The sequence below is a fragment of the Rhinolophus sinicus genome, chromosome 10 (genome assembly GCF_057876585.1).
Source record: "Rhinolophus sinicus isolate RSI-liver-muscle chromosome 10, RSI-T2T, whole genome shotgun sequence".
Lineage (NCBI taxonomy): Eukaryota > Metazoa > Chordata > Mammalia > Chiroptera > Rhinolophidae > Rhinolophus > Rhinolophus sinicus.
Genome location: NC_142510.1, coordinates 13953569 through 13980265, shown reverse-complemented (window position 1 = coordinate 13980265; position 26697 = coordinate 13953569). Strand labels below are relative to the sequence as shown.

The window sequence follows — 26697 nt, the reverse complement described above, 5'->3', positions numbered from 1 at the left end:
TACTATCCGACTGTGTTTGTCTCTGACACGCTGCATGGTGTGTTTTTTTTAATTTGTTTTTTATATTGAACAATCTCTAAGATATGTGTCACACACACAGAGTGGACAGGTTAGCAGTATACGGTATACTCCCATTTTTGAACTAAAACAGAATTCAGAACAGGTGAATTTTCAGTAGGGGGAGACCCTTGTCTCAGGAAGCTGGGCCGGAATTTGCCCTCCGGGTCCCCAGCATGGAGGCCCAGCGCCGGCCTCTCAGGCGAGTGCCCTCGCGCAGACTGCCAGTTTCCCCACGGCGGACGCCTACTCTAGGTCTCGCGAGTATCCGCCCCTCAGTTCTGACCGCCCCGGATGCTCCCGCGGCAGGAGCCCACAGACTGGCGCCGAGAGAGAGCAGGGAAAACCGGAAGTTGGAATGGAGCAGCCGGACGGGAAACGCGAGCACACCGGCCTCGGTCAGGCGGCACCAGGACGACCCTCCCGATTCCGCGGGGCTGCCGTCGGGGACGCGGACGGGAGCGCGCTGGTGAGGGCGGCTGGGCGGTGCCGTGGGTGGGGCGGGGCCATCGAGGCGTCAGCCAATCACCGGCGTCTCCCTTGGGCGAAGTCGTATCGTTGCCTGGACGACGTGCTCCCGGCGTCTGTGTTCGTGGGCTTGCGGAGCTGGGCGGCGCCGACTGGTGCGCGCGGGGTTCCGGGGCTTCCTGCGGCTCCGAACGCGTCCCCTGCGGCTGCCTCGTATTAGGGGACCGGGCCGCGAGGTCGTCTCCGCGACTCCGGGGGTGAGCGGGCCGCCGGCCGCGTGAGATCCCACGACCTGGTCTCCAGTGGCCCTGGGGGTTCTTAGTTTTCTTCTTTAAAAAACGTTTATTCCTGGGGCCCCACCTATCTAACACTTATAGTGGTTTTCTTTTCTTCTTTTCCGATGGTCAACATTTGCTCTGCTGTTTACTCGATTATTCCTGTCTTTCTTGGCCTCTCCCACATTCCTTTCTACCCCGTGATCTCTCCTTCCTAAGGCTAGGTCTCAGCATTGCCCTGTCTCCAACCTGGCTTAACCGCCTTAATTAGTACAAGGTGGTGGTGGTTGTTTTTACGTCAGATGATTCTTTGCTCTAGTTTTTATTATTCTGGGTGTTGTTTTGTAAGGTCCTCTTTAAGACCTGAGTTAGCTCTCAGGCTAATCTCTGAGGGTAGATAATGATTTATTTCCTAAAGGTGGTGTCTTCTTGCTCAAGCTCAGTTAAGCCTCCTTATACCAGAGTTGGCATTTGTGTTTCCCGTGCCTGAAGCTCCAATAAGTGCCTTCATCCTTGATATTTCTCTTTGTGACAGGTTCCTGAGGTGAGTACATTAAATTGGTGGTTTGTGAGCTAGACAGCAGGTGTTTTCTGTTGTAGTGGTATGGAGTTCTTACATAATTTTTTTATAAAGCCTTTTTTAAATTAAATTTAATTAATTAGTTATTTTAAGGAGGGCGCAGCTCACAGTGGGCCATATGGGGATTGAACTGGCAACTTTGGTGTTATTAGCACCGCGCTCTAACCAACTGAGCTAATCGGCCACCCGACGTTCTACATTTTTAAATTTTAATCATCAACATTTAAAAGTCAGGATATTTCACGTAGAAATCCAATTCTTTTTGGTTTTTCTTGAATAATCCTCAAGCTTTGGCAATACTGGGCTCCCAACTGCCCCCTTTAAACAAAATATGGTTTCTTGTGGCCTCTGAAGTTCCTCCCCACTCTGGTCTTACACCCAAGACACCGGTCATTTGTTGTACTGCCTGGCGGCCGGATGCATTTAGGTTTTCATCTCTGCCTTACCTACTGACTCACCTTGTCTAGGTGCCTTTCTGAACTCTTTCAGGGACTGAAATTCCCACACTGCAAATGTGAAAGCCCTTCCTCCTAGACCTGCTTGTCCTAGAGCCAGCCCTGGAAGGAGGCTTCCTCTCACTTCCTAGAAGGAGTTAATGTCTGTCATATAGCAGGTGCTCAATAAATATTTTGTTAACAGTTAAATAAATGTTGAGACTTCTTTTGGTCTAGTTTAGGCGATCCCCTGATGGGATTCCAACCTCTGGGCTTTCCCAGTATCCCGTAAATGTCCTTTTTGTTTGGTAAAGAAACTTTTGCCCAGGAATCAGGACCCCTCTTTCTGGGATTGCTGTGGACTGAAATGGTCCACTTCTGGAGTGAATTTCGTTAGTACTCTGGACACTGGCTATGCTCCTCCTTGATGGAGAAATGCTCACAGACTTAGCAGTTCATCTTTCCAGGGCTCCTTATGGCTTTTTCTCAGTGTGTAGCTCTCTCTGGCTTGAAAACAATATTGACTCTCGCTATACCTTTGTACATCCCTCTTTACCTTGAGAATTAAAATGCCTGGAAATACAGATGAGAGACAAACTCCAGGGCTAATTTTTCTTTCATCAAAGTGACAGTAGAATGGATCTGAGTCCTAATACTCCTAAAACATTTTGACTCCAAAAGGAGAGCTGCAAACTTGAAATGCCTCGGGGGCCAAGTGGGAACCAAACGTGGCAATCTGAGAGCAGGACTAGAATGTGGGGAATACGGGTCCAGGGTTGCCAAATGTTCTGACTTTTCAAGAAGATCAATTTTATGAGACTTCTCCTAATTTGTAAATATTGGAAACTAAGTTTAAAAAAAAATTAAACCCTTGTGAGCCTTCATAGCATGCCCATGGGCTGGTACAGGGGCCAGTCATGCCTGTCTTACTGGGTGAAGTGGATGTGTCTCGTAGGACTCTGATGGGCTAGGTGTTGGGCATGGGAACGTTTCCTGGAGGACCCTTCCTGGAATCAGTTTCCAGGCCTGACCCCACTCCTTTCCTGACTGAGAGGTGGACTATGAAGCCACTGGGGATGTCTCAGGGTCTGGGACCCCAAGAATAGTTGAGTCAGACTCTTTTACCCCTCTGTCCCCAGCCGTGAGAGGAAGCTGGGGTTAGGGAGCATCTAGAAAAATCAGATTGATCCCACATCCTTCCAAGGTATAGGGCATCCTTCCAAGGTAGAGGGGAGATCCCAGGTCTCTCTGTTTCCTAAGTTCACTCTTATGAAGAGAGAACTCGGTCCCAGTCTTGAAAGGAACCCAGAGGACCTGATGACCAGCTGAGGGGCCTTAAATCCAGGAACGTCTCTATATAGACACCATAGACCAGAAGCCCTGAAGGATGCTGAAAAGGACCATGATGCCCCTCCACCCAGCAAAGTGCCCTTCTTGTGAGGACAGCTGCAATGCTCTCTTTGAAATGTCAAATATCAAAATCCTCCCACAAAATATATTTTCCCATTCTGGAGCCTCTGCTTGGCTGGCATCACAAGTACATGTCCGATAAAGGGATCGTGAGCAGGCAACACGGATCTGGGAGTCACTTCCCAGCCAAGAGCAAGTGCAGCCTGGCTCCAGACCCCAGACCCGGAACCCTTGAAGCCGGGAACCCTGTAGGACTGCAGCTGCTCGGGGAACAGGATCTGGGAGGGACTTCCTGTTGTCCCTAATCCCGGTCTCCACTCAGCTTCCCATTCCTGGTGCAGGCTGGGGAGACTCCCTTCCCAGGGTAGGGGCCCCCGCCTCCCAAGGTTCCACCTCCATCTCCACCTCAGTGAGTGGGGGGCGGGGGCTGGGGAGGGCGCCTGGATCCCAAGACCCTTGCAGTGCGGCCAGTTGGCAGGAGGAAAAGGGGTCAAAGGTGGAAGGCTTGGAGAGAAGGGGGCCTGGACCCTGGTTGGGTAAGGGGAAGGACATCCTCCGGGAATGTGAGCAGGATGGACTTCTGGGCCCAGGCGGGTGATTGCAGCCGCAGGGTGGGCTGCTGAGAGCAGGCAGCTCACTTTCTGGATCCTAGGCAGGGCCGAGGCTGAGCACAGGATGTACGAGTCTGTGTGTCCTGGCCCAGGAGACAGCAGGGCCTGGATTCCTCAGCTGAGCTAGCTGTGGAGGGCGGGGCCCCACACCAGCACCTGTTTTGTAGGATCTCTGCGGGCCTTTTGGCTCCTGACAACAGGAGATACAGATTCCTCGTCAGCCCTGGCTTTCCCTGAATTGGTTGCTCTGAGATGCAGGGCTCTTGTTTCAGTGACAAAGGGGACAATACAAAATAGCATTCTGTCGAAGTGAGGGACCAAAGAACATAGTGAGGGAGGCAATTGGGTGGCATCAGGGAGGCTTTGTTTCTGATTGGGAACAGGGATGGGTCTCGTCCTGCATGGGGATTTTAGGGGGTACTTCAGAGGTGTCCAGGAGACACTGGCTGATTTCCTTTTGCTCTTCCAGGTTCCTGGCCAGAAGCTGGAGGGGATTTTGCCAATAAGAGGGAGGAGAAACGACTCAGTTGTGCTTTCTAGCTCTGAGACAGAAAATGTCTGCAGACGGTGGAGGCATCGGGGCTGCCCAGGACAAGGAGAGAGCCCGAGAGGTATGGAAGGGGTGCCAGGGGAGGCATGCCCTGGACGGAACTGGAACAGAACAGGATTTTCATGGCAAGCAGTCTGGACCATTGAAAGAGTTGGACTCACTGGAGGCGCAGGGCTGGTGGAAGGGGGGTATTGAAGAGAAAATGGTGTGATGGGAAATATCTTCCATCTGGGAAACAACTTCTGCAGAACTCGATTGCTTAGCCTGATGAATTCTGTAGTCAGCAGACCAAAGGCCACATGAGGTAACAGGGAGGCCATGTGCAGGTCCTACTGGTGAGGCTGGCTCTCTGAATAGCACCCAGAGCACACAGGGAAACTTTAGCCTGTTCTCCACTGCCCTTGGCCTGGGACTTCATCTCTTCTCTCTAGGTCTGAGCACACAGGCCTTTCTGTACCTGTGTGTGTGTGTGTACATGTATGTATACAACCTCTGGGGAGACCAGACTCACCAGCCTTGGAATCAGAGGAATATGAGTTAGCCTCAGCCAGGTGTGTGACCTTGGGCAAGTCCCCTGGCCTCTGGGAACCAGGTGTGGGATTTATAAAATGTTGACCATGTGCCTGATATTCCCATCTGTCTCAGCCAGGTGGTTGGGAGCTCAGAGATAATGGGCACAAGAGTCCTCTGTAAGCAGTTCATCAGCCCACAGGAGATCATTATTGTAACACATAAAACAAGAATACCCACAGGCACCGGAATCTAGGTCAGAGAGAACTGTATTCCCTCACCTAGTAAATCCAGTGGGTATAAGTATAAATATAAGCATAGTGTTAGTTCTATGGTTTTCCTACCCATAGAAGCACAAATAATTGTTAACCACTGTTTGGTTTCCCTTCCACAGTGCCTTTGTCACACCGACAGGCCTCACACGTCCAAGACATTCTCTGCCGATGTTAGGTCTGCCAGCTCACATAGTAGAATAATAATAATAATTACAGGCCCGGTTCTATGTTTATCCAGAACTTTCCGGAGCAGGCAGCACTTTCTCATGTGTTAGTATCTGTGCAGAAGGCAGAGCAGCTGAGTCTCCGAGGCTGCCTTGCCCTTGTGGCTTCCAGGCACTCTGACTCCTGGCCTGGGGTCTTCCCCTTCAAGCCCCTAACACAGACAGAGGTGGGAGGGCATAGGGGAGGGATAAGCACGCGTTTCTAGCAGAAGGCTGGCCAGTCCCCGTGCTGTGGATACAATGAGGCTTCACCAAGGGCCTCCCAGTGTAAGGGACGTGACTTTCCTGAGGCATTTGAGGTTTGTGGGGATGTGGTGCCTGCTTTGTGTTGAACAGCTAGTGAGGAATGGCTCTGGATTTGAGCCCCAGTCACCTGAATAAAAGTTGCTCCTCACCCTCCCAGAGGTCTGGGTCTGAGCCTGGTGTGACGACGAGGGGACAAGTTGGGAGGACTCTGAAGTCCCACTGTTGGGGGGACAGTGCTGAGGGGCTGAGCCAGAGAGGAGTTCTGTCAGACCAAGGCGGGCACCAGGCCTCAGCACACTTAGTGACAACCTTGGGCTTTTTTCTTCAAACCAAAAAACTCCAACAGCTCCAACCAAAGTGAGGCAGGCAGGAAACTACCCAAGGACACATGATGCTACCCTGTCACCTTTAAGACATGGTGGCCCTGGGGGTGACTTGGAAGTCAGATACACTTGAGTTCAAATCCTGGCTGAGTCACTCATGAGCTCCGTGATCTTGGGCCACTGTCTGATCTCAGCCTGGGTGTATTAGTGTCCTGGGGCTGCCATAACAAAGGACCACAAACTGGGTGGCTTAGAATAACCAGAATTTATTCTCTCACAGTTCTGGAGGCCAGAAACCCAGAATCAAGATGTCAACAGGGCTCCCTCTCAAAGCTCTAGAGGAGGATACTTCCTGCCTCTTCCAGCTTCTTGGGGTTCCAGGTGTCCTTTGGCTTAAGAGAGCATCACTCTAATTTCTGCTTCCATCTTCACATGGCTTTTTCCTCCATGTTTCTGTGTCCTCTCTTTTTATAAGGACACCAGTCATGGGATTTAGGGCCCAACCTAAATCCAGGATAAAGTTCATCTCAAGATCCTTAACTAATTACATCTGCAAAGATCTTTTTTTCTAAATCAGGTCACATTCTGAGGTTCCCAGCAGACATGAATTTTGGGGGGACATAGTTCAACCCACTGCACTTGGTTTCCTCATATGTTAAAAATAACAGTCCACAGTGCTTGAACTGAGACGAGGCAGCTGCCCTTTGGGCACTTGGCCAGCCTGCACCTGGCAGGGCCCTAATGAGCTGCCTGCCTTCCCTTTCATGGGTGAGCAGGAGATGCATGGTCCCCGGCGACTGGAGAAGGAAGCAAGGCCAGTCCTTTAAGCTGTCTTTCACCTGGTTGTGCGTTTGGCCAGCCTAGGTGTCTTCTCCTGCAGGGACCCCCAGACATGGAGAGCATGGAGCTTGGCTGTTTCCCACTCTCTATCCCAGTGCTGATGGGGGTTGCCATTCCTAGGTTCCAGGTCACGGGCATCCTTGTCAAGAAATACTTTCTCAGTCAAAGGAGACGGTGCCTTTGGGAGCCACCCAGGAGTCACCCCACATCAAGACAGAGCCTCAAGAGCCACACCCCGAAGGGGCATCTCAGGAGGACAGGGCTCAAGTTGCTCAGGGCTGGGTGCCCCTGAGCCAGGGCTCCAAGGAGAAAGCTCTCCTCCTGCCTGGTGGAGGTGAGGAGAGGGATGTGGAGAGGGGGCACTTTCCTGAGTGGCAGTTGTGGGGAGAGGTGGCAGCCTACAGCCCAGGAGGGGAAGAGGCCCCTGCCATGGTTAGGGGAGATGCCTGGATGTCTGCCCACCTGCCTTTTGGAGGCCGCACCTCGCAGCCTCAGAGCCTTCTGACCCTCCTCTCGGGTGGGGTCGGGGTGGGGTTTGAGGCAGCCATTGGTGTGCCAGGCATGAGCCCATTCAGGGGGAGCAGCAGGGCCCAGCAGGATGAGGTGGCTGCCCTGAGGACCTCTCTCCTCTCTCAGCCCTCCCCTCCCCCCAGGTCCCTGTGCTTTCCCCTGAGGGGAGGACCAGAGACCAGCAGATGGCCGCGGCGCTCCTCACTGCCTGGTCCCAGGTGAGTGTCCCTGTCCAAGGCTGGAGGAGAGATAGAAAGATGTGGAGGGACAGTGTCTCTGACTGAATTGTCCTCCACATCTGAGCACTGGACTTGAGGGTGGGGGCTGGAAAGGAATGTGCTGGAGATCCAGAGCTTTAGCTGTGCTGTCAGAAAAGAAGGCCTGTCTTTTTGTCTCCTGTCTTCTGCTGTACACAACTGCCTTGTTCTTGCCTTAAACACGCCATCCTTGGGTGGCTCCTGCTTCACCATCAGTCCCGAGGGCAGGCCTCACTCAGGGCAGCAGGATGGGAATCTGGGGTCTCAACCTCATCTTGGCACCATGGGGCCACTCCACTGTGTCCTGGCATGGCCTGCAGAGTGGCGTTTCATGTTGTTTCAGATGCCAGTGACCTTTGAGGACGTGGCTCTGTACCTCTCCCGGGAGGAGTGGGGGAGATTGGACCACACGCAGCAGAGCTTCTACCGGGATGTCCTGCAGAAGCGGAACAGGCTGGCCTTGGGTAAGGGCTGATGCTTCCCGCGGCCCTGGATGTCAGAGGTGGGGCCCGTCACACTGTCACCTCCCCGCTTTCCAGGGCTTAAAACCCCAGTCATTGTTCACGTAGACCACACCGTTCTATAGAACCTTCCTCGTGATGGCATGCCCTGTATCTGGGCTGAGGTGGCAGCCATGAGCCAGATGGGGCCGTTGAGCACTACAGCTGTGGCTAGGGCAACTGAGTAATTTTATTTCATTTTAATTGGCTCAGATTTGAACTGAAATAGCCACACTGTACTAGACAGTGCTGACCTCGAGTTTCTGCTTCTCTCTGGTTCATCTGTGGTGCTTATTCCTGTGGTTTCACCCTCCTTTTCCTCAAAGCCCAGCTTTAGAAGTGTCTGAGCAAAAAGCTTCGCCTTGGGGTCAGGGCTGCATGCTCATGGTAGGGGGAACATGGTGTCAGCTAATCTGTCTAGACCCATAGACTCTGAGTGGTCACATCTGCCCTGAAGGGCATGTCCTCTTCTCAGAGGGGCCTTGGCTCCACCAGTTTTTCTCATATTAAGTAGTTAAGCCTCAGGATTTGATTCCTCACTTTCAGACTCTAGTTTTCTTGGCAGATTTTTATGAGATCTATTGGAAAACTCAGTGTTCAATCATTCATTCTGTCAACACACGTCTGTTGCACACCTACTAGTCCAGGTGGAGCTGGGGGCTTCGTAATGCCACCTCTTGACTTCAGAGGTGGGCTGAGACCCCCGCTGTCCCAGGCAGACCCCAGGATCCCAGCTACCCTGCTCACACCTTTAATGATCTCAGGTTTGCTTACCACCTGTTATTGACACTCCCAGGGCCCAGACCAGCAGGTCTGGGCAAGTCCTGGGAGATCAGAGGGAGCCTAGCACCCATTTGCAGTCCCATGGCAGGCTTCACAGGTGCCCTAAACCACCTAGTTGGTCCAACACATTCCCTTCTTCCGTGGGGCTTGGATCAGGGCATGGAGGCCAGGCCACCTGCTCTCACTGACTTGACCAGAATTCCTGGGCCCTCACCTGGCGACTTAGCAAATGGACCTTTGGGCCCTGACTTCTGGGTGGTCAGTGTCCCTGGCCCTCTTGTCTCAGGCCCTCCCATTTGGCCTCTTGTTGCCCCTGGCCCTCCCCCAGGAGCCCTTTTGCCCATGATCCTGGGCAGGTACAGGAGTGGGAGCCTGTGTTTGGTTTCCGTCATTGCTGAGCTCACTGCTGGGGCTGTGTGAGGAAGGGGGTTGCCAGCAGCTGACCTGGCCCAGCCCCTCTCCCTTTACTTCTAATGCTCATTCAGAGAAACAAGACAGAGTCCTGACTCAGCCCTGAAAAGAGTGTGTCTGTTGGTGACCCTGGAACATGCTTTCTAGAGAGGGTGGCACCTGACCCCAAGCAGTGTTTGTGCTCACGTGGTTTTACCCGGTGTTTCCAGAGCTGCATCTACTCCCCTTTTGCATTGTTACTTCTCAAGGGGGTAGTGTCTTCTGCTGGGCAGCCCAGAAGGTCCATAACTGAGCACAGCATCTCTTTTTGGGCAGGGTTTCCCTTCAGCAGAACTTTCTGGGCCTCCCAAGTGCAGAGCAAGGGCGAGGCCTCAAGCTCGTGCCAGCAGACAGGAGATGAGGAGAAGAGAGGTGCGTGCAGAGGTGATGGGGGGCAGTGGGATCGTCACGTCACTCCCAGATGCACCTTTCAGTGCAGGCTGTTTCCTGTGGGGTGCAGACACATGGCCCTTCCTGGGCACCAGCCTCCCCGCCCCTGCAGAGGGTGGTTCTCACTTCCAGGGTTCCCCTCACGTGCTTGTCTTTGCCTCTATCTCCGGAATTCCCCTGGGTTCCTCATAAAAGCCTCTTTCTGGCTGGAAAACTCTTTCTCCAGGAGCGTTGGAGGTGGGGAAGGAGGAGACGCCGCCATCCCCAGCATCGCTTGGGGATGTGAAGTCCTTCAGGACCAGGGCAGGGAGAGCCCAGGGGGACGTACTGCAGTGTGGGCGGCAAGCAGCCAGCGGCCAGAGCGCGGGGCCAGCCAATGATGATGGGCAGCCGGGTCTCCTGGAGGAGAGACAGCAGCAAACAGCCCCTCCTGACAACGGCCTCCCAGAGAAACCCAGCGAGGAGGAGACGGGTGTCCCAGAGAGCAGCGAGGAGGGCCTGGCCCCTGATGGCGATGGTGACGCCAGCAAGAAGACCTACAAGTGTGAGCAGTGCGGCAAGGGCTTCAGCTGGCACTCCCACCTGGTGACGCACCGGCGCACGCACACGGGGGAGAAGCCCTATGCCTGCACGGACTGCGGCAAGCGCTTTGGCCGCAGTTCGCACCTCATCCAGCACCAGATCATTCACACGGGCGAGAAGCCCTACACCTGCCCCTCCTGCTGGAAGAGCTTCAGCCACCACTCGACGCTGATCCAGCACCAGCGCATCCACACGGGTGAGAAGCCCTATGTGTGCGACCGCTGTGCCAAGCGCTTCACCCGTCGCTCGGACCTGGTCACCCACCAGGGCACACACACAGGCGCCAAGCCCCACAAGTGTCCCATCTGCAGCAAGTGCTTCACTCAGAGCTCGGCCCTGGTCACCCACCAGCGCACCCACACCGGGGTCAAGCCCTACCCGTGCCCCGAGTGCGGCAAGTGCTTCAGCCAGCGCTCCAACCTCATTGCGCACAACCGCACTCACACCGGCGAGAAGCCTTACCACTGCCTTGACTGCGGCAAGAGCTTCAGCCACAGCTCGCACCTCACAGCCCATCAGCGCACCCACCGCGGCGTCCGGCCCTACTCCTGCCCCCTCTGCGGCAAGAGCTTCAGCCGGCGCTCCAACCTGCACCGGCACGAGAAGATCCATACCACGGGGCCCAAGGCCTTGGCCATGCTGATGCTGGGGGCAGCGGGGGCTCTGGCGTCACCCCCCCCTGCTCCCACCTAGGAGGCTGTGAGCGTGGGGGCAGGCCCCGGGGGAGGAGCAGGGCAGTTGCAGCGGCTGTAAGGGGGGGCAAGGGAAGGGAGTAGGGGAGGTGCTGGCATGGGGGTGGGGCATGGCAACGGGAGGAGCTAGGATGAGGGGCAGGTACACTCGCTGCAAATTAAAGGCCTTGGAATCTAGCCTCGGCCTATTGCTCTGTCTTGGGGGGCCTTGGTGACTGACCCCAGACTGTGGGAGGCTCTTGGGTCAACTGTGTGTCCTCAGGCATCCCTGAGTCATTACTCTCAGGGCTTGGGCCCCCTCTTCCCCAGCCTTGACCTAGCTTGGGGCCCAATCCAGATGTTTGGGACCATAAATCTCCAGGCAAAGACTTCTTAACAGATTTCGGGATCTGAATTTAACCAGCCACTAACGGAATTGTGGACCCCCTGGCAGATGGTCTGCTGCTGCCATCACTCTTGTCCCAGGGGCATTGCTCACTGAGCCCTGGACGCTCGGCTCTTTAGCAGCCAGGAGTGGGACAGATCCAGCTTGGGAACTCATGCTCATTGCCTCCTGCCTGCCCTGTCTCCTTCTCAGGAACCGGGCCAAGTTTTGTGATTGGACATTTTCCCTCTGCTTCCACTGGGGTCTGGCTGTAATGCAATGAGGATTCCTCACTTACCAGGGGACCACTATCTCTCCTGATCCCTCTGAGGCTGCGGCCAGCTCCTGCTAACTGGTCTCTTTGCACATGCCCTTTATAATTTGCCCTACCCACCCCTGCCTGGCTGTTTTACTCCTGGCCTTCTGGTTTTTGACCTCTATAGTTTCTATTTCCCCTTCTCTACTATTTTTCCTGGGAGGGTTGGGCTCAGCCTGCTTATTATAGAAGATTTGCAGCTCAGCTCCTGAGATAACGTGCAGTTCTGACCTCGAGGACATCTGCATCAGAGAGGCCTTTGAGATCCCACCTGTCTCTGTGGATCACAGGGCCAGCAGGGTGGCTGCAGCCCTGGTTGCCCCCCAGCTCCTAAGGGACGAAGTGGCTTGAACAAGATAGTGGACTGACAACAGTAATAATAGCTGCCAGTTGTTGAGCAGCTGTCCTCCCAGGCATGGGTCCAAGAGCCATATATGTGTCACCTCTACTCTCCACAATGCTAAGCAGTGGGTTTTATCCCAGTTTTATAGATAAGGAAGATGAGGCTGAGGGTAAAGTCAAATAACCTGCCCAGTCATACAACGAGAGAGCTAGAAGTTGGAGTTTAAGGCCAGGGATTTTACCATGTAAAGAATACCCATTTCCATGCACCCCAACAGCTAGTGACTGTCTAATTAGGGCATGATATTATGAGGCAGGGCTGTCTAAAAAGAGTAAGGCAGACAGACTTGACCTTCTGGGGCTCTGGACTCAGCTGGAGATGGAGGGGAGAAGGGGCATGTCATCAGCGGGACGCCAGGAAGCTGCTAACGAGTGGGAGCCCAGGCAGGACTTGGTGTGTATCTGGGAGGTCTTGTGGAGTCTAGGGTTAGGTTGCTGGCAGGATTGGTTGATGGCTCTTAATTGAAGAGGAAAGAAGGCAGTTTTCTCCCTTCAGCTTGTCTTCATGGCTTCGGTCACAGCCAGAAATGGGATTTCTCTGCTTGGCTCAGGGTGAGGGGCAGAGGGGGCTGATGCACCTAAAACACTTTGGCTGCTCCCATGAGCTTGTGTTCTAATGAAGGAGACAGATGGGAAAGAGACTTGTTAAAATGACACTGGGCGCTGTCATCACTTGGCACAAGCTTAGCACAAAGTACTCATTTGCACAGTGGCTATTCATTTGCTTCTTTGGGCTACATATCCAGCATGTCAGGACTTGAACCACTCGGGGGTCTGTCAAGTGAGCCAAGGGGTCATTTAAAGACTTCACTCTGGCCTCTGAGGAGCTCGGAGACCATGGTATCCAGGAGAAACTTTCCCCTTTCCATAGCACAGTGCAGAGGGATGTGGTTCCAAGAACCCCATAGGTCTAGGTGCACTTCCTATGTATCTATGCAGAGGCCACCATTCTGGGACAGACCTGGTGAGAGCATTTTGGCAGTTTGGGAAATACCTGACAAGAGCAACTAAGACTGGGGCATTGTGGAAGGGCCTGGAATGTCAGGGTAAAGGGTGTTCATGATTTGGTGAGTGATGGAGCATCACTGAGAGGTAGCAGGCTGGGAGTGGGGAGACATCAGGTTCTTGGTGTCTCTGGCTAGCGGTTGAGGAGGCTCAAGTGTGGCCTGCATCCTCCTGGCATCTCACACCTGACATCCCAGCTTCGGGGCACTGGAGAACCCGACCTGGTTTACGGTCGACGTGCGAGTTAGGAAGAGGGTGAGGGCACAGGGGGAAATAGTCTCTGTGGGCTTCCCACGGGCTTCCCACCCGCTTCCTGTTTGGCGGAAGGCTCGGCCCTGGTCCTGGTTGAGGGCGCTCTGGTCCCGGCTGGCCGCGCTGCCCTCCCCGTACGGGGACGTAGGCCTCAGCACAGCGCCAGCCTGGACAGCTCCCGAGCTCTCGTGACCGCGTCTGGAGTTGAGGTCTAGAGACCCGATGGGGTCTCGTCTGGGGCCAGCCACATGGGGTCGCCTCACAACCCAGAAGACTGGTTCCAGAAGGCTCAGCCCCTCCCGTTCTGCCCTTAGCCAATCAAGTGCCCGGGCGGAGAGGGGCGGGCTCCAGCCAAACTGACCAAACATGGGCGTCCTCGGAGCGGGTCTTTTCCCCCGCCCCCGTCTCCACGCCCCCAAGCCGCATGGTTGCCGGGGCAACTCTCCGACGCTTTCGGCGTGGAAACTTTCCTTTTTCCCTTGGATTCGCGTTGGAACCAACGTCCTAGAGCTGGGCTCCTGGTTTCGTCGCCAGCCCCTGAGCCTACACCGAGACGCCAAGCCTCCTGATGGCCTAGAGAGGATGTGGACCCAGGGCCAGGGTCACTTCCGGCTCCTGGCGTCGAGCCCGGGTATGTCGTTGCTGTCCGGGAGGCCTGGGGTGCCCGAACCCGGCAGTTACATCCGGCCCTGGCGGTGGTCGGCCAGTACGCGGTACCTGGGGGGTCCCGGACCCAGCCCGGACAACTCCCGCTGGCCCTCTAGCACCTTCTGAGGCTGACGTTGCTGCCAGCGAGAGCCCGGTGCGAGTGCAGCAACGGCTTGGAAGGAGACCGCGGTCCACTTGGGGGTGGAGGGAGCTGGGTAAAGTGAGGCGGCCACTGCGGGATTGGGGTTGGGGGAGGAGCGTGGCTCTGGGTGGTGCGTGGAGGGTAGTAAAGGGCGGGGAAACGTTAAATAGGGGTTTTGCTGCATTCACACTCACTTTTCAAGTATGAAAAGAATGCGTTCCAGGTTCTTTAGTAAGTGTTGAGGAATAAGCCATGAAAAAGTCAGACAACACCCTTGTCCTCATGGGGTTGGCTCTAGTGAGAGAGATTGGCAAGCAGATAAATGACACATACATTAATTTCAAATAGTGACAAATACCAGAGAGAAAGGACTAGGGTGAAGCAGTGGAGGATATCGGGAACTGATTGTCAGAGAAGGCTCCTGAAAGGAGGCAACATTTAAGCTGAGACGTGAAGAATGACAAGAAACCGTTTCACAAGGATTTGAGGGCAGAGCCTTCCAAGTTAGGAGAACAAAATTAATAAAGGCCCTGCCATGAGAAAGAAATTGGTGTTCTAGGAGCTCAAATGACAGCCCTGGTGGGAGGGAGGGGCCGGCAGGAGGGATGGCTAGAGAAGTGAGACTTGTAAAGGGGCTGTGGCCTGAAGTTTCTCCCTGGTGTCTCATGGAGGGTGGAGAATGGGAGGTTATGAGAATGGCCCAACCTTTCTTATGGTCCAGTCTGTGACATGTGGTCAGGCAGGCTTCCTGCCTGGGTTGCAAATGCAGCACTCTGTGGCCTGCACCCCAGTCACCGCCTAGAGCACACCAGTTTTTGTTCTCAACTAACAAATGTCTAGGCCAACCATTAACATTAATACAATCAGAGGTCACTGACCAGAACAGGTTGGGCTGAAATCTTCAGGGAAAAGTGGAAAAGGTGCCTGGATGGCATAATCCTGCAGCCTCTCATGTACCTCATGCTCCTGTGGGCATGTCCATGTGATAATTCCCTGGGACTAGCCACTGTTCATTGAGCGCTTACTGTGTGATAAGAGTTAACACTGGGCTAAGTAGTCTACATATATTCTCTTATTTAATCCTTATAACAACCCGATGAGGTAGTGAATCAGGATTCAGTACAACTCCAAATAACAGAGACCCAAAATAATAGGGTCTTAAACAAGGTGGAAGTGTATTTCTCAAGATAATGTCTGGAGGTGGGCCAGAGGTAGGCACCCTATGGCAGGACTGGTATGGGGAGCCCTAATCCACCCAGTCAACAGAGACCCAGACTTCTAGTCTGCTGCTCTGCCACCATTAAAAGTGCATTCTCAGGATCCCAAAACAAGGTGTAGGACAAAAACCAGACATGCTGATTTTAAATTTTTTAATCAAATGGGAATATTATGTACAACTTTTATGTTAATAAATTTGAAATTGTAGATAAAAGGGATGATTTCCTAGAAAAATAAAACTTACCAACATTTAGTCAAGAAGACAGAAATTCTGAATACCCAGTGTCCTACAGGAGAAATTATAAAATATTTTTTCCTTTTCCTTTTAAACAAGAAGTTTGTTTAAACAAGACACTTGACTTGAAGGGAAAACTATCTAGGATTAATTTCTTTTAGAGTAATTTATCCCTACTTAAAGACAAATTGCCCTACATATAAGAGCTATGTACAAAAAAGTTATAAAATGATAAATGAAAAACATTAAAATTCTCCAATTGAACAAGGTATACAGGAATTTTTATGTTGTTCTTTTTGCTGTTGTTAAATAGTGAGAGCAAAATAACTTACTGGAATGTAAAGATAAGAGCTTCATGAGCATGCCACTAATGGAGAAGGGGTATTGTCACAGAACCAGTATTTTTCCCCATCCCATCTCCATTTGATGTTGATTAAAACATACGATTGGTGATTTAGGTAAACAAACAAACAAATGCTTGTGCACATACATCAGTTACTTTATATAAAGAAATGGGGAAGTGGAAAATGATAGAGAAAACTATGCTTAGTAGTCAGGATGTGGTGGAACCAAATTACAGTTTTCTAGGGAATGTCTTCTTGCTCTGGAGGAACAGAGTTCTGGAGTAAAGTACCTAGCAAGTTCCCTTTTTAGTAGAAACCTCTTGTCTGCTCCTGGAACACATCAACTGTATCTTCATCCTCCGTTTCTAGCTGTGCAGGTGTGTCTGTTTCATTGATTGGCTGCCTGTCAAATCAGAATCTGGTCTGCCTCACTAACAAACCCTATCGTTCACAATAGGCTTTCATAAGTTTCCTAATGGTGTATGTCTCTTAAACTGCACCACAGAACCATCCTGTCCCACCACCTTCAAATTAGTATGATCGTTGTTCTCAGTCTTGACTCCTTCCTTGGGCTTTGCACTGGCCATGGTGAGTGCAGGAGTTTCCTATGCTGCTGCTTTACAAAAGAGATACTAGATCCGCTCCTCTATATTTTTAATGAATGAACTCTTGGCAGGAAGCAGCGCTAGATAGGGTATACATTCTGGTTGTAATAGCAATCCAAAGTAACTGGCTTAAACTTGGTATCTCTCACATCACCTGCCTGGATAAAAATCCAGGGTTAGTTTGGTGGCTCCCCAGTCATCAGGAGTCCAGTCATCTCCCATCTTATTGCTTTGACCCTTCTGGGTGTTACTTCCATCTGCATGATCCATGCCACTATGTCCAAATTCCTGGTAACAGTGGGGGGAAAAGATAATAGGAAGCCATGCCCATCCCTTTCTAGTAAAATGCATACATAACATCATCTCATTGGCTTCAATTAAATTACATGGCCATACTTAACTGCAGGAGAGGCTGGGAAAATATACTCTTTATTCTCAATGGCCATATGCCCACTGAAAAATTCTTACTATAGAAGGGGAAAACTGATATTGGGGAAGAACTAGTAGTCTTTCTGCTGCAAATGAGAATAGATGCTTCTTAATACGAACATGTATATATATATATATATATATATATATATATATATATATAATCAGAGACAAACAATAGACACAATCATAAATCATTAAAAGTATTTTCATTAACCAAGACAATGACGCCTGCTGTCCTAACGTTATTTAGGGAGTTCTGGACAATGCTAAGAATAATGAGTATAAATTCTGGAAATGAAGATGAATTTTTTGGAAATAAAATTTTTATTTTAATTATTGATTATATTTTCTAGCTAGAAAAATAAACTATCAAAAGGAAAAGAATGCAATTAGTCAATTTCAATATAATTGTATACCATGTACCAGCAATGCCCAACAGGATATGTAAGTGTGCCAATTATTAGTTTATTGTCTCTCAACCCCCAATACACTCTCTCTGTCCAGCTGTCATACTGCAGCCAGACCCTGTAGACATTTCTCTTTCGCTAGCCAATTTGATGTTCGTCTTTGCCAATAGAGGGCGATGGAAGAACATTATAAGGCCACACCTGGAAAAAAGGGGCTTTCAAGTTCCTTCTTCCCGGTGTGGTTTTCCACTAGGACCAGTAGAGGGAGTGGAGGGAGCCCAGTAGCATCCACTTTAGTAGTCTTCATGGAACAGTCTTGGGTCATGCCCTCCAAAAAGTTGCTCAAGCAAAAGCAGGAAGGTGTATGTAGAAAAACAGACAAATGGAAACAATCTAAATGTCCAAGAGTAAGAGGCTTTAAAATATGGAACTTCCATGCTATGGAATATTATGCAGCTCTCAAAACAGATGTATTTTATTTATAAATTCTGATACGGAAAAATATCCGTTAGACTGAGTCAACAAAACATTACTTACATAGAATGATTCCAGATTTATATTACAAATATTCATAGATGTTGAATGTAAGAACAGGCTAAAATATTAATAGTGCTTGTTTCTGAATGGCCTTACTAGGAATATTTTTAACCTTTAGTTTTTCAACAAATACTGTGCCAGAAACCATTCCAGGTGCTGGGAAGTCGGGCAGTGGAAACAGTCTGACCTCATGGTGCTTATAGTCGAGTAGTAAGGGACGAATTATTGCACGTGTCAGATACTAATAAAAGGAAGAAAAACAAAACAGGGCAGAGACATGGGTCGCGAGAGCTGTTTACAGAGTTAGGGAAAGCAACTTTGAGGTAATAACATTTAAGCAGAGAGGGAGCTAGTTGTGGATATCGGTACCTTTATAATTTTCCACATTTTCTTAATTTTCTTTTCTACACTAAACGTGCAAGACTTGCATAAATGAAACTATTTCAGAAAAAGATCTGGAGCCCCAGATCTCCAGGTCGACGAATAAATAGAGGGTGTGAGCAGGTCCAAACATGTGGAAAGCAGACCCCCGAGCCTCCCAAACACGGCCCGTTTGCTCTAGATTCTCCCCGGGCCCGGGACCCCCGCCGCTCCTGAGACGAAGTTGCTGGTGGGAGAGCGCGGGGCTCCTTGGAGTTAACGTCCCCGCCTGCCGCGTCCAGATGAACTACCCCAACCGGCGCTCTAGGACAGAGAATCCCGAAGGAGGCTCAGCGTCCTTTACCGGCCGGCATTTCCCAAGAGTCTCTACGCCCCGCTAGACGCGACTAAGGACGGGCAAGGGTGGGATCCAAGAGGCTGGAAACTAGTCTCTTGAGGCCGAGCTCCGGCTCCGGGGCCGTGACCCCTCGGTCCTCGACCCACTCAGGAGCGCAAAGAGCCGGAGGCGGAAGAAAGAGTCCGCCCCAGCGCATTCCTTCCGGCGGAGCGGACGTTCCGCTCGTGGCTGGGCCAGGAGCCGTCTCTGTCCACTAAGCCAGTCTCGCTTCCCCTTTTCGCCCCTCCGGAGCCAGAGGAGCAGAGAAATCTAAAAGAAAAACCTAGAAGGAAGACAGCAGGAATCTAGAAGCACACCCCAATCCGCGGGCATGGCATCACTGCGATCTGATTGGCCAGCCCTGAGAATTCTCCCCGTTCATGGGCTTAATGGGCGACAGCTTTTTGCAGGTGTAGTTCCGAGTGCTTGCCGCAGCGCATGCGCTGTGCCGTTTCCCGGCGAGCCCCGCGCGAACTTCCGGCGCCTGGACCTGGCGGCGGAACTGGGAACGCCTGGGCTCCAGTGGGAGGTGTGTGGCCCAGGGGCGGGACTGGTTACGCGAGCCGCTGCGCTCCCACGTCTAGCGCGGGGCTCTAGGCGGGCGGGGCCCGGGCCCAGTGGCAGAGGCCGAAGGGGCGCGCACTGCTGGGAAGTGCTGCGGGTATCCCGGGCGCCTGCACCCGCTCCCCGCTCCCTCGCCTCTCAGCTCTGCGCGGGCGAGGCTGCTGGGGACGGAGCTCGGGGCTCCGGCCGGGTCTGCGTTCCCGCCTGCCGCATCCAGCCGAGCGACCCTGGTGAGTCCCTGGCCCTGCGAGCGAGCCTCCTCGGTCTCTAGAGGATGAGACTGGATGGGTGCTGTGAGCAGTACAAGAATAAAGTGCTTAGTGTGTAGTAGAGAAGGACTGGAACCAACCTGAGTACCTCACTCGGGTGTTGGTTCAGACACTGGAGCACATCCATACCGCGAAATCTCCCAGAGCGGCCAATGAAGAAGCATTGTTAGGTGGAAAAGCAAATTACAAAATAGTTTGTGCGGTAAGAACTCATTTATGTGAAAACACACACAAAACACGTTTTCTTTCGTTTTTATAGGTACGTTTTTAGTAAATGCACAGAAAAAGGTCTGGAAGGTCATATGTCAAACTTAAGGGAAGGGTGCGCTACACTGTGGAAGGGAGAGTTTCTCTTTTATGATTACCCATATTGTGTAAGTCCCTCTTTTTATTGCAATGGTTTGTGTCACTTTTTTATTGAAACGAAAACAATTAAAGAACATTCCAAAATACACTTTTCAGGACTTTTGTGAAGAGTAACAATGTAAGGTATAAAATATGTGTCATACATTCATATATACCTGTGCATAAATGGCTTAGGATGATATCTGTGAGCCCTTTGCTGACACCCCAGGGCCACATGTTTTGGAATTCCCGAGTTTTCAAATTTGAAAAAGATAATGCAGTACACATGGTATATCAAGTAACCCTGCCAGCAGAATCTGGGCCAACACTCAGTAATCAAACATGTTAGTTTTTTACTGACGTGTACGCGTGGTAAGAACAGCTTGATGAATTTTTACCAACTGAACGAATATATTAATATTTCTTCTGTAAAACATGAACATTTACATTAAGTGGGATAAATGGAGATTACAGATATGCTCATCTCAGTAGGCCAGGTGGTGAATTTGGAATTTCAGAGCTGAGGATTAGGGGCTTAGACCTGTATTAGTAGGAGAGAGTGTCACATGAGCAAGGCATTACAGGGGAGCCTAAAAAAGACTTCAGAACCAGGGAAGGATGGGAACTGAAGTCCCCCTCCAGGCTGGTCTTTGTTCATGTACCGCCCCCTCCTGCTATTTTACTCTTTCCCCAGGAGTGTATGTCCAGATGCTGGCCTGGCTGCCACAGGGAATCCCTCTGGGAGACTGAAGGCAGGTTCCTGGGCCCAGGTTGAGGCCGACCAGCCCTGAGCCTTAGGCCAGGGGAATGGCAGCTCCTCCGGAGCCTCAGGACCAGGCCTCTGGGGAGGGAGAAGGGCTTCTGATTGTAAAGGTGGAAGATTCCTCCTGGGATCAGGACTCTGCCCAGCAAGAGGATAACAAGGATTCTGAGGCCTGCCGCCAGCGCTTCCGGCAGTTTTGCTACAGGGATGCAGGTGGACCCCATGAGGCCTTCAGTCAGCTCTGGGAGCTCTGCTGCCGCTGGCTGCGGCCTGAGCTGCGCACCAAGGAGCAGATCCTGGAGCTGCTGGTGCTGGAGCAGTTCCTGAGCGTGCTGCCCGGGGGTGTCCAGGACTGGGTGCGAGAACGGTGCCCGGGGAGTGGCGAGGAAGCCGTTGCCTTGGTGGAGGACGTGCAGAAGCAGCCGGTGAAAACATGGCCACAGGTGAGGGGCCCCTCCCACATGCAAGGGCTCCTGTTTGGCACCTGGGCTGAAGAGAGGTGGCTATCTCCAGAGATGAGTCTTGCAGGGGTGGTGGGGATGCAGAGCCAGAGGGAGCATCCACCAGAGCATGTCACAACCGGTGTTGCCTTTCTGAAAGACACTGTCCAGATGAATCTGGGTTTGTGTGTGTGTGTTGTGTGTGTGTGTGGCTGTGGAGGGCAGCAGTAGGACCAAAGCGGGCATGTTCCAGGAAGACAGGTTTTAGCTCCACACAGGTTCTATAAACGTTTATTCATGTTCTGCTCTTGGCCAGGCCCTGGGGATACAGTGATGTGCGTAGTGAGAGCACTAGAGGGGGCATGAGAAGGTAGAGCTGTCCATGTGAACCCTGCTGTCTTGTGCGGTGTTGGGTCCTTGACACTGACAGCAGCTGAGGAGGTGCTAGTGAATGGCTGCCATTCACAGGAAGGTCTCCCCTACCGCTTGCTAAGTGGCTCTGTGATTCTATCCTTTGGGGGCTGGCTCTTGCCTTGTGCCTGATCTGGGAGTGTCCCTGGGCACACAGCACTGGCTGGTGTCACATTCTCCTCTGGGTTTTCCTGGGGTCCCATGTTGAGCTCCTTCCCCAAACCCCAGCCTCCTGAGGGACATGTCCTGTGTCTCCTTCCCAGGGACTAAACTCTGTCTCCCCCATCTGGTCTCGGTGCTGATGAGCATGTTGTGGTTCCTGCACAGGATGTGCCCTCAGAGGAGGTGGAACCTGAGGCTGCAGTCCAGGGATGCCAGGCCAAGGGGCCTCCCCCGAAGGCGGGGGCACGAAGCCGGCCACCTGTATTCAGGGAGCAGCACAGCCATGGTGGTGAGTAAGCTTACAGGGTGAGGAGTGGCTGGGCAGAGGCCTGGCTCCTTCCCGGGCATTGCCCTAAGGGTAGCAGGAAAGGTATCTCCTCTGTGAAGGTTAGGCGTGTGTGTACGTGCACATGCACAGGAGAGTGCATAGGTCCCACTCCTGGCCTGGGTTGGCCTCTCTGAGGCTCCTTTCTTTTCTTTCAGCCCAACTGTCTGCTCTTCTTAAAGAAGGGAATACCAAACAGATGACGAATGCCTGCTTTGCGTTTGGGGTCCATGTGAGTGACCAGTCCCTTTGTCCCCTTCTGAGGTCCTCAGCACTGATGATTCCTAAAATGGGCCTTGCCTTCTCCTCAAGGCCCCTTCCATCCATCTTGGACCTGCCTGGGCCCATCCTGTTCCCCATCCCAATCCACTTCCTGTCCCCGCCCACTGCTGCCTAGGGAATCCTGAGCAAGGCAGCCCTGAGCAGGGTTTCTCACCTCATTCCAGGGACCTGTGACATTTGGTGACATTCCCTTCTATTTTTCCCGGGAAGAATGGGGGTCCCTGGACCCTGCTCAGCGGGATCTCTTCTGGGACATAAAGCGGGAGAACTCCCGGAACGTTGCCCTGGGTAAGCAGTGGGTGCAGCCAAGACCCTTGGGGTCCTTGGTTCCTCTGAGCTGGAGGCAGCAGCCTCCTTGGGGGTCCAAGCAGCAGAGAGTGGGCCCATGTAGGCCACACTCCCCTGCACATCCTGCTGGAATCTCAGTCTTTCTTCCCATCCACTCCTTAGCTGGCTCCAAAGTGGGCTTTCCCCAGCTCCCTTCCAAGAGCTCTGGCTGATTTCTTTTTTTGCGTTAATGTTCATTTTTCTCTGCCTGTGAGCATTTACGAGGTGTGATCAAACAATACAATGAATGTTTAAATTTAAAAAAAATTATTACAGTAAAAGACACATTGCCATTAATCCCCCTCAAAATACTTCCCCTCGCTTCAAACACACTTATTCAATCATTCTTGCCACTTTCTGAAGCAGTTCTCGAAGTCCTCTTTCATGAGTGTCTTTAGTTGCTCTGTCGTGGCTGCCTTGATGTCCTGAATCAATTCAAAACATTTACCTTTCATGGTTGTTTTGACTTTGGGGAAGAGCCAGAAGTCGCACGGTGCCAGATCCGGTGAACAAGGTGGGTGAAGACACACTGTAATATTTTTATTTCACAGAAATTGCTGTACCAGAAGCGGTGTGGGACAGGGAGCCTTTCCGTTTTGACCACAAAATACAGTGACTGCTGCTGCCGAGTACCATCCAACGGAAAGGCAGCAATCTTTAATACAGGAAGCGACACGTTGAACCTTAGTAACAATGCGTAACAAGTTTCAACTTGTTCGGTCCAGTTAGTGGGGTGTGAGCTACAGTTGAGAGAAGGTATGTTTTAAAATGTGCCCTAAATCATGCATCATGAACAATGAATCAACATGAAATGGGCAAACAGTTTCATCCTCCACCGTGATAACACTCCATGTCACACAATGCTTCTGGTATGGCAATTTCTGTCAAATAAAAACATTACCATGTGTCCTCAGCCACCTTATTCACTGAATCTGGCATGGTGTGACTTCTGGCTCTTCCCCAAAGTCATAATGACCATGAAAGGTAAACGTTTTGAATCGATTAAGACCTCAAGGCAGCCACGACAGCGCAACTAAAGATACTCACGAAAGAGGACTTCCAGAACGGCTTCAGAAAGTAGCAAGAATGATAGGATAAGTGTGTTCGAAGTGAGGGGAAGTATTTTGAGGGGGATTAATGGCAATGTGTCTTTTACTCTAATAATTTTTTTTAATTGAGACATTCACTGTATTGTTGGATCACACCTTGTCTTCATGTATGATGGGTGCTTACGACCTACCAGCTCTACTGAGCATTCGTGTAGGCATTTTCCATGTGGTTCTTACAACACGGTGCATAAAAGTGTTGCCCCCGGGCCGGCCCGGTGGCTCAGGTGGTTGGAGCTCTGTGCTCCTAACTCCGAAGGCTGCCGGGTCGATTCCCACATGGGCCAGTGGGCTCTCAACCACAAGGTTGCCAGTTCAATTCCTCGAGTCCCACAAGGGATGGTGGGCAGTGCCCCCTGCAACTAAAATTGAACACAGCACCTTGAGCTGAGCTGCCGCTGAGCTGCCGCTGAGCTGCCGCTGAGCTGCTGCTGAGCTGCTGCTGAGCTCCCGGATGGCTCAGTTGGTTGGAGTGCGTCCTGTCAACCACAAGGTTGCCGGTTTGACTCCCGCAAGGGATGGTGGGCTGTGCCCCCTGCAACTAGCAATGGCAACTGGACCTGGAGCTGAGCTGTGCCCTCCACAACTAAGACTGAAAAGACAGTAACTTAAAGCTGAATGGCACCCTCCACAACTAAGATTGAAAAAGGATAACAACTTGATTTGGAAAAAAGTCCTGGAAGTACACACTGTTCCCCAATATAAAGTCCTGTTAAAAAAAAAAAAAGTGTTGCCCCCGTTTTATAGAGGAGGGACCTGAGTCTCAGGTCAGTGGACACCAAAAGGATAGAGCTGGGACTCGTTCCAAACGGTGGTCGTGAGGCACCCCCAGCCTGCCCTGTGAAGAAGTGCTGACGTGCAAACACTTCCTGTGCGCCAAGGTGGGGGCCCTGCACATTAAAAGGCCACACTCCCAGGGTCTTCTCCAAGCCAGGGCCTTCCTGAGCACACTTTGGGGATCATTTTATTTAATTCACATGACCCGATTGGGTGGGCTAGGATCCCTCTGGATCCAAATCTGTTCTTGAGGTTAGAAGAGCAGAGCTTGTGTAGTGAGAGGAACCACGGTAGCTGAACCCATATGGTTCCTCAATTTCTGATAATAGTGAGGGTTTGGATCATTTGTGAACTTGAGCTAAACCTATTCAGTTTTGGAGTTTGACTAGCCAGGGTTCAGCGAGTGGGATGTTGGATCCCAGTGTGGAAGCGAGGCATAGATTGCTGAGGTGTATGATTAGTAAGTGCCTCTGCAGGCTGGATTAGCCCGACTCCTTGTCTCTGCCTCTGACCTATTTCTCTGCCTACCTTTAATCCTGTCCCCATTTTATGGATGAGGAAACTGAGGCTGGGGTCTGTCCAGCCCAGGACTTTCTGAACCTGACAGCCAAGCGCTTGCCCTTGAGCCCAGTTTCTGCCTCGCCTCAGCTCTGGCCCCAGAACCAAGTGGAACTGAAGAGCCACCTCCTCTCTACTTGCAGGTTTGGGGATGAAGAGCCAAAGTGAGGGTTCCCAGCTGGAGGAGGCAGTGATGGCGCTCCCAGGCCAGGTGGGCGGCGACGTGACTGTGGCCTGGAGTCCTGAGGAGGCCGAGACCTGGGAGAGCGAGGACCGGCTGGGGGCGACCGTGGGGCGGGCAGCGGGGGCACGGCGGGGACGGCCGCCCACGCGCCGGCGGCAGTTCCGGGACCTGGCAGCTGAGAAGCCGCATAGCTGCGGCCAGTGCGGCAAGCGCTTCCGCTGGGGTTCCGACCTGGCACGCCACCAGCGCACGCACACTGGTGAAAAGCCACACAAGTGTCAGGAGTGCGAGAAGAGCTTCCGCAGCTCCTCGGACCTGGTGCGTCACCAGGGCGTGCACACGGGCCAGAAGCCCTTCTCCTGCTCCGAGTGCGGCAAGAGCTTCAGCCGCAGCGCCTACCTGGCTGACCACCAGCGCATCCACACGGGCGAGAAGCCCTTCGGCTGCAGCGACTGCGGCAAGAGCTTCTCACTGCGTTCCTACCTGCTGGACCACCGGCGTGTGCACACGGGCGAGCGGCCCTTCGGCTGCGGCGAGTGCGACAAGAGCTTCAAGCAGCGTGCCCACCTCATCGCCCACCAGAGCCTGCACGCCAAGATGGCATAGCCCATGGGGTGAGGGTGGCGTGAGGGCTGGAGGGATCTCCCCTGGGGCGAAGCAGCATGGCCACCTGTCTCCGCGGCCACCATCTGCAGCCACCAGCCCGCTGCCTGCCCTACCCTGGCCTGCGCCACGACCTGGCCAACACTCCCAAGGAATGGAAGTCCCTGGTGATCTCATTGCCATTCGCCTTCCTGCTCTGGGGGTTCCTCTTGCCCTCTGACTTCCTGGAGCCCCAGTACATTCCTGGCCAGTGGCCCTGGCATGGGGAGAGGCTGGGGCAGCAAGGAAGTGTGAGGACTCAGGCAGCGCCTGGGGTCCCCCATCCAAGAACTCCCACCCTCAGCCTTGCTTGCCCCCTGGGTCTTTGTTCCCCACCTTCTTGGCTGGGTTCATGGGCCAGGCCCTCTGCCCTGCCAACCTGTGCCTTCCTGCAGGGGTGGAGGACAGGCCTTGACCACCAAGGGCTGCCAGGCTCTGCGGTGGACAGCCCACATCTGTGAGGATGTGGGTCCTGCGTGCAGCCAAATGGGCTTTCTGGTCTCCACCCCTCCCATTTCCAGGCCATGACCACTCTGCCCTGTTCTGGCAACACAGAAGTTGCCTGCCACCACTCCACTGACTTGCCCCTGAGTGAGTCCTTGAGAGCCACCCTCTGCTGAGGGGAGTGGTGGCTCCAGGGACAGGAGGCTGACTGTGCAAACCAAGAACGGGGCTGGCGGAAGCCCGCTGCTCCCACATTTCCCTCCTCCAGAGGCAGGGGCTTTATGGTACTTAACACTAGCACTCCATCAGCACTTTGTCGCTGACTCCTTAGGCGCTGCATTCCATGGGGTTGTGTGCATCGTCTGCAGATGGGCGTTCACAGGGACACACCACAGGCTCTCCAAAGGAGCTCGCCCAGCCTGCCTCACAAGGGCAGCAGAAGGCTTTGAATAAACGTGGAAACGTCC

At 52.6% G+C, this 26697-nt stretch overlaps 2 protein-coding genes and 1 pseudogene across 11 annotated transcripts in view; 2 read left to right on the top strand and 1 right to left on the bottom strand.

Moving 5' to 3' along the window:
- The window catches only part of ZNF205 (zinc finger protein 205), a 26302-nt gene extending 5662 nt beyond the window's left edge, over window positions 1-20640 (top strand). Inside the window, exons 1-9 of one of the 9 annotated variants that reach the window (XM_019714842.3) lie at window positions 634-782; window positions 1219-1344; window positions 4305-4446; window positions 6924-7137; window positions 7440-7531; window positions 7914-8034; window positions 9580-9675; window positions 9920-13937; window positions 20504-20640. In XM_019714842.3, the coding sequence (XP_019570401.1) occupies window positions 4390-4446; window positions 6924-7137; window positions 7440-7531; window positions 7914-8034; window positions 9580-9675; window positions 9920-10968 (1629 nt within the window). In that variant the 5' untranslated portion in view covers window positions 634-782; window positions 1219-1344; window positions 4305-4389 and the 3' untranslated portion in view covers window positions 10969-13937; window positions 20504-20640. Of the gene's footprint in view, window positions 1-418; window positions 527-628; window positions 783-1218; window positions 1345-3508; window positions 3761-4304; window positions 4447-6923; window positions 7138-7439; window positions 7532-7913; window positions 8035-9579; window positions 9676-9919; window positions 13938-20503 lie in introns of those variants that run through there. The other 8 variants (XM_019714846.3, XM_019714844.3, XM_019714841.3 and 5 more) reach the window with 8 other exon arrangements.
- On the bottom strand, window positions 16200-16480 carry LOC141569469 (small ubiquitin-related modifier 2 pseudogene; annotated as a pseudogene).
- On the top strand, window positions 20617-26697 carry ZNF213 (zinc finger protein 213). Of its 2 annotated transcripts, XM_074322797.2 has the most exons (5): window positions 20617-21015; window positions 21751-21874; window positions 22069-22142; window positions 22357-22480; window positions 25104-26697. In XM_074322797.2, the coding sequence occupies exons 1-5, from the start codon at window positions 20617-20619 to the stop codon at window positions 25748-25750; spliced, it is 1368 nt and encodes a 455-aa protein (XP_074178898.1). In that variant the 3' UTR covers window positions 25751-26697. The 2 variants fall into 2 exon arrangements, with proteins under 2 accessions (XP_074178898.1, XP_088657433.1); XM_088801307.1 differs by lacking the exons at window positions 22069-22142; window positions 22357-22480.

Coding starts and splice junctions, on each gene's coding strand:
- ZNF213 (XM_074322797.2), top strand. CDS start 20,617: ATGGCAGCTCCTCCGGAGCCTCAGGACCAGGCCTCTGGGGAGGGAGAA. Junction 22,143..22,356: donor GCTTTGCGTTTGGGGTCCAT/GTGAGTGACCAG, acceptor ACCTCATTCCAG/GGACCTGTGACATTTGGTGA. Junction 22,481..25,103: donor CTCCCGGAACGTTGCCCTGG/GTAAGCAGTGGG, acceptor CTCTACTTGCAG/GTTTGGGGATGAAGAGCCAA.